Genomic DNA, 9,368 nt, shown 5'->3' on the forward strand with positions numbered 1-9,368 from the left:
GCATCAGGGAATTCAGAACACAGGTTGTTTTCTATTTGTAATTTTAACTTGCTTATCTGGTCCTGAGTTTCTTTCTTTTGTAGGGTTTCTACAGTTTTTATGTGCATTATTTCCTGTTTTAGGTGTTTCAAATGCTTTTCTTTAGACTTGATCCTATTAATGGAGGGGTCTTTTGTTATAGCTAAGGTTTTTAGGTTCCTTATTTGCTCCATATCGGAGGGTTCTAAGAACTCGAAGCTAATTTTTTGTCCTCCTATTTTGGTTGTTAGTCCTAAGTTTGTCACCTTGAAGGGTTTTATCAGCTCTATGAAGGGCTGTCCTAGGATTACTTGACTGTCAAGGTCTTTGACAAGTATAAAGGGCTGTTTGTAGCACACTCCTTGGTTGCATATGTGGACTTCTGGGAGTTTGTATTGGACATCGAGGTAGGCTCCATTGGCCGTAGTTAAGCTCTGTTTGGTCCGTTGGTAATACTGGGTAGGGATAAGCCCCTCCTTAATACAGTTGAGCTGTGCTCCTGAATCAATCATAGCCACAGAGGTAAACTTATAAGATGAGTCAATAGTCAGGTTGACTTTGACAAACCATTTTTTAGGGGAAATACTATCTACATAACTTTGATTGGTTTCAACAGTTGGTTCTTCGGAAACTTATTTTTGTTTACCTTTAAGTTTGATTAATTCATCTTTGACCTCTTTGATTTCTCTTTTTAATTCCTGGGTTGTAATCTCAAGGTTTCTAATCCTAGTTTTGTTTGATTTTTCAGCAGATTTTTGTTTGTCAAACCTTTTAAATACTTGATTAATAGGGTTTTTATCTTTCTCTGTTTTCTTCTAAAGCCTGTCTGGCTTCTTCAAGGCAATGTTTTCTGACTTGAACGTCAGCTATTTGTTCAATTGCATCAAAGAATGATTGCTTAATCATCCTGATGCTTTTGGTTTCTGAATATTCTTCAGAGGAAGAGTACTTATTTATGGCATTTGTGGCACAGTTGCATGCAACTGCATCTGGTTCAGAGGCACTGCTGGACTCAATGTCTTGGTTAACTTGATTGACTTCATAGAAGATTTCATCTTCTGAGTCTGAGTCAGACTCGGCGAATAGTTTGAATATTTTGTTATGAGTTTCTTGGTCCAGGTGTAGCGGGCTCACCTTTTTTGCTGCCTTGCAGTACTTTGCAATGTGGCCTAGTTTGCCATAGTTAAAACACTTTCTTTTATCTTGACTTGTTGAAGGTTTATCCCTGGTTTCTTCTTGAGGTTTCTTTACTTGAAACCTTTTCTTTTTTGAATACCTGGGTTTTGTGTAGAACTCTTTTGTTGGTTCTTTTGAATATTTTTCCCTAGAATGTCTCTTGTTTTTAAACTTAGAATGTTTTTTATCATTCTTGTTTGAAGGGGGTTTTGGAACTGGGAATCCGTATTGTTCACAGAATCCACCTAGTTCTTTGTAAGACTTCGTTTCTTTTTTCATTTGTTTTGCCAGTTTTAAGTCTGTGCAAAGGGCTATGCCCTCTGCATGTATGGTGTTGATAAGGTCTCCATAAGTGAGGTTTCCATATGGAATCTCACCATTGTTTTCTTTTCTAAGTCTTTGTTTGATCTTCTCAGAGAAGACACTTGGTAATCCGGTTATAAATTTTTCTTTCCAAAAAGGGGAGTTTGCATCCTCTCTGGTTAATACTTTTGTCATAAAAATGTCTTTATACCACTTAAAGTTGTGTAATTTTCTGCACCTTAAGTTTCTTAATTGTTCAGAGGACCTATCTTTTAATCTAGAAGGGTCTCCTAGAAAGTATTTGGTTATGTTGTATATGAGGGTGTTGACGGCATCTTCAACAACCCTGCCATCTTCAAGGATAATAACTCTGTCTTTAGTGGTTTGGACGGTAGTCAAAATCTCAGTTTTTTGGTTAGTGGTTAGGACATAGTCCCACCATCCTTTGAGTTGGCCGGTGAATCCTGAAGCCAGGAGGTCAGCAATGGCCTGGTCAGAGGTCTCTTTGATCCGGTAGGCATTTGCTACCATGGTCATTTCTTGAAGTTTGTTAATGATATTGTATTCAGACATGCCATCTATGTTCCATTCAAAGATGACACCACTTTGGTAGGAGGCCTGGGAATAAATTCCTCGTTTCTCCATTTGAAGGTCTGGGAATGTTGGTCTTGAGTAAGACCTTTGAAAGTTTTGTTCATCTATGGAATTTATGGTATTTGATTCTTCATCAGAGTCTTTGTGATTTATGACTCCAATGGTTTTGGTATTATCTGAAACTTGGGATTGGTTCTGAGTCTCCTTCTGAGGAGTCTCAGGGATGACTAAGGTGCTTAGTCTTTGTTCAATTTCTTTTAGGGCATCAATCTTGCTTAAGGCTTTGATGTTTCTTTGATTAATGTTGTAAGGATTGAACATTGGTCTTGTTGAAGAACTTGGAAGGTCTTATTTCGAAGAACTTGGTTTAATCCCTGGATCTGGATCCGGGGGATCTTTTCTTTGTTGTACTAAGTCTTCAACCCACAATTGTTTTCCTAAGGTCAGAAGGTGTTGATTTGTATAATTTGATAAACCTATTAGTTTTTTCTCACCTTTAGACGCACCATGTGTTGATCTAAAGGGTGTTGCAAAAATTTCTGCTTCATTTATGGTTAACTTGAGAATTGCTAGGGGCGGATGGACAGACTCTATTGTTTCATTTGTGTCTGTCTTCCAAGACTTTGTTATCTTTTGATTTGTGTTTAAACTACCAAACGGGTAGTCTATTTTGTGGTGGTCTGCATAAATTTCTAAATATGTGAAGAATTTGATATTAAATCTTTGGCTGGTCATTAAATCGTACCAGTGTTTTTTAATATTTGTTCTTTGTTCTTCAAGAATGGTTGCAAAGAACCAGTCTTTCTGTTCTTTGTTCTTGGAAGACTCAAAGTCTTCTCTAAGCATGGGTTTGTTAATTTGGAAGTCCTCTTCTGCGAAGATGACTCCAACTCTTGCGTCTGGTGTTGGGGTTTCCATTTGAGAATAAGTTGGTTATTTTGGAGGCGTCAGAGTTGAATCAGACTCCTGGGTCTCCGTTTGAGTTTCAGTCTTGTATTCCTGGTACATCCCATGTAGGATGTTTCCTTGTTGCCTAAGGCCAGTTAGGCGACTACTTGCAGTTTGATAACTAAAATTTGAGGGTGTGCCAGAGTATGAAGCTCTGGCAGGTTGTTCTTTGGGTTTGGAGGATCCTACAGGCTCCTTCCCTTTGGGGGTACCTTGGGTCCTATTTTGGAGACTTCTGTCTCTCTTTTGTTCTTCATTACTGATTACACTACAGTCGGAGCTCCAGTCTCCTAAGGTACTTGAAGACATCGTTCTGTCCAAACGGTCCATGTTATAGGTACTATCCCCCCTTTAAAAGTGCATTTTACCTTTCTGAAATGGTTTAAGGCACTACCTAGTGTTATACCGGCTTCTCCCGGACTTACAGTCCCTCTGCCGCTTTCACCGGTTCAGTGCTAGGTACTATCAGACTTAGTTCACTCAGTAAGGGAACTTATAATTTTAAGTGAAGTCAAGTCACAATATCACGTGCCTATTCTTTCAAGCGAATGGCTCTGATACTAGTAGGAAAACAAGGATCTTTAACTATTGTGAACTTGAATGATAAAACATGCAGAGAAAACAACGGAAAAATAAAATAAACTTGAAGTATACTTGCAGAAATATAAATTTGTGTGTGCTTAGCAGGTGCTGCAGTCTTTAATTTTGATCGGTCACTACACTCGGAGGGGGTAACCCTCGTTGGTCTACTATTTTGCAGGTAGCCTTCTGCTGTGCTTTGGAGGCGGCTGGGCCGGCCAATTTGAGATATGAAGATATTTGAAAATAAAACGTGAATTTATTTATTTCTTTGAGAGAATTACAGAGTTTTTGGGTAGAAGAAGCTTGGGTACAGGTAAGGTTACTGGGTAACTTACTGGTACGTTGATGGAAGAACTTGTAGCCTGAGATAAAGGCTAAGGACTTGGATGAACACTTGGAGAAGATCCTAGTTCTTGATCTTCTGTTACAGGAGTTGGCGAACTTTGACTTTGATTACAGTCTTTTACAACTTGAAAAAGAAAATTAAAACTTGAAGTTCTACTTAGAACTTTTGATGTTTGATCGAAGGTTGGAGATGAGTTGCAGAGCTGCTTCTCTATCTTCCAAAACTTCCTCCTCCTCAACGAGACGGAGAGGTCTTCTTAAAGGAAACTTGGCTCTTGGGCTTCAGCCTTATCCAAAATCAATATTCGGAGGCACGAGGCTCTTGTCGGCTAGACTTACCGGCTGCTTTTAGACTTCGGAGGCAACTGGGACCTACCCACCGAAAGCAGATGGCATCTTTTGACTTAAGGGGCAAAAGCCACCGAAAGTAGCTTTGTCTTGGAGTGGAAAGAATAGTGGGGACACGTGGCATTCGATGTCTGAGGGACAGACTATTTTCCACTTTGTGTACACACTGTTTGAACTCAACGATTTTAATTGCCGAGTTGTGGCAATAGTATGATAGGCATCAACCTTACGTCATACCAACGTAGTCATCCATTTCCCTTTTGGGTTGCCCGGATTGACCTTTGGCTAGGATCCATAACCCGGGTCCACGGGTTTTGAAATAGTCTTTCTCCTAATTTTTTATTTTTTTTATTTTTTTTTGATGGGGCCCTCATCGGGTCCTGTTTGATCTGCGGGGAAGGTGGCTGACTGTACTGCCACGTCCTCTTTCTCGATCCCTTGTGGTGGAGTGGGCAAAGGAGGTCGATTCTTCTTGCTGGGTGAGCAGGTCATCCTGCTCATTTGGATTTTGGGCGAACTACCCTTCATAAAGATAATGGGCGGACAAGGAGTCCATGCTGAACCTTTCTTCCTCATCGTCTTCCTCGTCACTTGCTGGGCCGAGTTGGGCCAATTCTTGTTCTAACTGTTTTCGTCTGAGACGGATTTCTTCACAAGAAGCTTGGGATTGGGTCACCTTTGGAATGGGCTTTAGCCCAGTAATTGCCTTAATGATCTTGTCTATGGTACAGTGGGTGATGTTGCACCGATCCCACCATTTGACGTAGAAGATCCTGGCTAGGGTTGGCAAGGTCACCTCTTGAGTTTCCATCTCTTGGACTTGGTACTCCCAATACATGATCCACACAAGGTGGAATTGTAGGAAGAATCTTAGTAGGTCCGCTTGTCTTGGGATCTTTTGGGTAATCTCGCAGAACTTTGTAAATACCTCCATGAGAGATGCATGAAGTATTTCTTCTATTGGTCCGTAGGTGTGCCACCATCTCGAGAACCAATTTGGAATGTTGTTGTTGAACTTGTAGTTGAAGCAGAAGAACCACGAATGTCTTCCCTTCTGATTTTGCCACAAGAATGCGTGGTGCCAGGCATCCACGTAATCAAAGTAGTGGTAACCTTTGGGGTTGAAGGTTTGGGAGAAATTTCTGTGAGATAGGGGACCTGTGCCCCAGTCTTCAGCACTAAGGATCTTGAGGATGGTAACGGAAGAATAGGTTACCAGGGATTTGTCTGTTTTGTCAAAATTTTGTTTGATTTGGATAGAATCAGTGTCTACAAGGATGAACTCATAGAACTCTTGGGTTTTTGAAGGATTTGGAGAATAAAAGTGCCAGTCTTGGTAAAAAATCCTCCTGGCAATATCTGCTGCGGAGGTGCTCTTTTGAATGTAGTGGTTTTCTAGGATGGTAAGGTCTTGAAAGATTCCTTTGTTAATGTACTAGCTCTTTTGGACAAGTTTTGGTGGTTGATGGACTGACCTTTGAGTGGGGGTATTGGCCACTGATTTGGAGGAACTTGGTTTTGAAACTATTTGGGATGTCCCTACGACCACATGGGAAAAGGGGACGAGTGAAGTATCTTGAGAGGAGTTTGCTATTTGTTTAGGCGGGGGAGCCTTGGCATAGGTAGCTTTTGATTCGACCCTAGAGAGGGGGTTGTCTTCTTTAGGAGGTATGGCTTGAATGGAGTTTATGGCCTTTGGTCCCTGTAGGAATTCCCGGGTGAGAAGGTCAGGGATGGAATTTAGCTCTCCTTTTATATATTCAATGTCAAAATCAAAACTTGATAACAAAGCTTGCCATCTTGCAAAAATTTGTTTTGATGCAATATTTTGAACATCATTTTTTAAAATTTGTTTTGCTGCACTACAGTCTACTCTTACTATGAATCTTTTGTTTAGCAAATCACTTTGAAATTTTTGGATGCATAATACAACAGATAAAATCTCTTTTTTGATTGTACTGTAATTCTTTTGTGCATTGTTCCATAGCCCAGAGGTAAATTGGACTAATTGTTCTTTTCCCTGGTCTACTTGTTTGAAGATACCTCCATAACCTAGGTCTGAGGCATCAGTCTCGACGACCTTGGGAAGGTCAGGGTTTGCAAGGGTTAAGCAGGGAATCTCCTTAACTAATCTTTTGATTTCTTGAACGGCTTTTGTTTGTGGCTCTCCCCAAGCAGGGGCTTTCTTCTTGAGCCTTTGATACAGAGGTTCGCAGATCTTGCTTATTGAGGGAGGGAAGTCCCTAACATAGTTTGGGCTTCCTAGGAATCTTTGTAGTTGTTTCTTTTTAAAAATTTGATCTGGGAACTTGTCTGGAAAAACTATGGTTCTTTCAATTGGGATGATAGTCCCTTTGTGAATATAATGTCCTAAGAATCTGATCTTGGTTTGGAATAAATCCATTTTCTTCTTGGATAGGACGAGTCCATTAGTCTTGACTACTTGGTAGAAACTTCTAAGGTGTTTGAAGTGTTGGTCTACTGATTCTGAAAAAATTAGAACGCCATCTATGTAAACTATGGCATAATGGCCATAGGGGTTAAAAATGTCGTTCATTATATTTTGAAACTCACTAGGAGCATTTTTGAGTCCAAATGGCATCACATTCCATTCGTAATGTCCAAAGGGTGTTGTGAATGCAGTCTCATAGCGATCTTCTTCGTGGATCTGGACTTGCCAGAAACTAGACTTCATGTCAAACTTTGAAAATATTTTAGCTTGATGTATTTTTTGGAGTAGGTCTTTTTTATTTGGAATTGGGTACCTAATCCATTGGAGGACCTCATTTAAAGGTTTGTAATTGATTACTAACTTGGGAGTTCCTCTTTCAATTTCTGAGTTTTGTTTACATAGAAGGCCGCACAGCTCCATGGTGATCGGCTCTTCCTAATCAGTTTTTTGTCTAAGAGATCTTGGATCTCTTTTTTGCAAGTTTCTTGGAGCTCTTGGCTCATCTGAATTGGTCTTGCTTTGGTTGGGATGTTCTTCTCGGAGAACTCCTTTTCATAGGGAAGCTTGACAATGTGCCTCTTCTTGTGCCAGGAGGCATCAGGGAATTCAGAACACAGGTTGTTTTCTATTTGTAATTTTAACTTGCTTATCTGGTCCGGAGTTTCTTTCTTTTGTAGGGTCTCTACAGTTTTTATGTGCATTTTTTCCTGTTTTAGGTGTTTCAAATGCTTTTCTTTAGACTTGATCCTATTAATGGAGGGGTCTTTTGTTATAGCTAAGGTTTTTAGGTTCCTTATTTGCTCCATATCGGAGCGTTCTAAGAACTCGAAGCTAATTTTTTGTCCTCCTATTTTGGTTGTTAGTCCTAAGTTTGTCACCTTGAAGGGTTTTATCAGCTCTATGAAGGGCTGTCCTAGGATTACTTGACTGTCAAGGTCTTTGACAAGTATAAAGGGCTGTTTGAAGCATACCCCTAAGTTGCATAGGTGGACTTCTGGGAGTTTGTATTGGACATCGAGGTAGGCTCCACTGGCCGTAGTTAACCTCTATTTGGTCCTTTGATAATACTGGGTAGGGACAAGTCCCTCCTGAATACAGTTGAGCTGTGCTCCTGAATCAATCAAGGCCACAGAGGTAAACTTGTAAGATGAGTCAATAGTCAGGTTGATTTTGACAAACCATTTTGAGGGGAAATACTATCTACGTAACTTTGATTGGTTTCAACAGTTGGTTCTTCGGAAACTTGTTTTTGTTTACCTTTAAGTTTGATTAATTCATCTTTGACCTCTTTGATTTCTCTTTTTAATTCTTGGGTTGTAATCTCAAGGTTTGTAATCCTAGTCTTGTCTGATTTTTCAGCAATTTTTTGTTTGTCAAACCTTTTAAATACTTGATTAACATCATAGGGTTTTTGTCTTTCTTTGTTTTCTTCTAAAGCCTGTCTGGCTTCTTTAAGGCATTGTTTTTTGACTTGAACGCCTGTTATTTGTTCAATTGCATCAAAGAATGATTGCTTAATCATCCTGATGCTTTTGGTTTCTGAATATTCTTCAGAGGAAGAGTACTTATTTATGGCATTTGTGGCACAGTTGCATGCAACTGCATCGGGTTCAGAGTCACTGCTGGACTCAGTGTCATGATTAACTTGATTGACTTCATAGAAGATTTCATCTTCTGAGTCTGACTCGACGAATATTTTGAATATTTTGTTATGAGTTTCTTGGTCCAGGTTCAGCAAGCTCACCTTTTTTGCTGCCTTGCAGTACTTTGCAATGTGGCCTAGTTTGCCACAGTTAAAACATTTTCTTTTATCTTGACTTGTTGAAGGTTTATCCCTGGTTTCTTGGCTTGAAACCTTTTCTTTTTTGAATACCTGGGTTTTGTGTTTAGAACTCTTTTGTTGGTTCTTTTGAATATTTTTCCCTAGAATGTTTCTTGTTTTTAAACTTAGAATGTGTTTTATAATTCTTGTTTAAAGGGGGTTTTGGAACTGGGAATCCGTATTGTTCACAGAATCCACCTAGTTCTTTGTAAGACTTCGTTTCTTTTTTCATTTGTTTTGCCAGTTTTAAGTCTGTGCAAAGGGCTATGCCCTCTTCATGTATGGTGTTGATAAGGTCTCCATAAGTGAGGTTTCCATATGGAATCTCACCATTGTTTTCTTTTCTAAGTCTTTGTTTGATCTTCTAAGAGAAGACACTTGGTAATCCGGTTATAAATTTTTTTCCAGAAAGGGGAGTTTGCATCCTCTCTGGTTAATACTTTTGTCATAAAAATGTCTTTATACCACTTGAAGTCGTGCAATTTTCTGCACCTTAAATTTGTTAATTGTTCAGAGGACCTATCTTTTAATTTAGAAGGATCTCCTAGAAAGTATTTGGTTATGTTGTATATGAGGGTGTTGATGAAATCTTCAACAACCCTGCCATTTTCAAGGATAATAACTCCGTCTTTAGTGGTTTGGACGGCAGTCAAAATCTTAGTTTTTTGGTTAGTGGTTAGGACATAGTCCCACCATCCGTTGAGTTGGCCGGTGAATCCTGAAGCCAGGAGGTCAGCAATGGCCTGGTCAGAGATCTCTTTGATCCGGTAGGCATTTGCT

The 9,368-nt window shown here is 39.7% G+C and overlaps 1 protein-coding gene across 1 annotated transcript; it reads right to left on the reverse strand.

The window, feature by feature from the left end:
* Positions 1 to 813: 813 nt before the first annotated feature.
* Positions 814 to 2,412, reverse strand: LOC122672090. Its single transcript, XM_043869591.1, has one exon. It carries the CDS (start codon positions 2,410 to 2,412, stop codon positions 814 to 816), a length of 1,599 nt encoding a protein of 532 aa, XP_043725526.1.
* Positions 2,413 to 9,368: the final 6,956 nt, after the last annotated feature.

The sequence above is a fragment of the Telopea speciosissima genome, chromosome 8, assembly GCF_018873765.1.
Source record: "Telopea speciosissima isolate NSW1024214 ecotype Mountain lineage chromosome 8, Tspe_v1, whole genome shotgun sequence".
In the NCBI taxonomy this organism is placed as follows: Eukaryota; Viridiplantae; Streptophyta; class Magnoliopsida; order Proteales; family Proteaceae; genus Telopea; species Telopea speciosissima.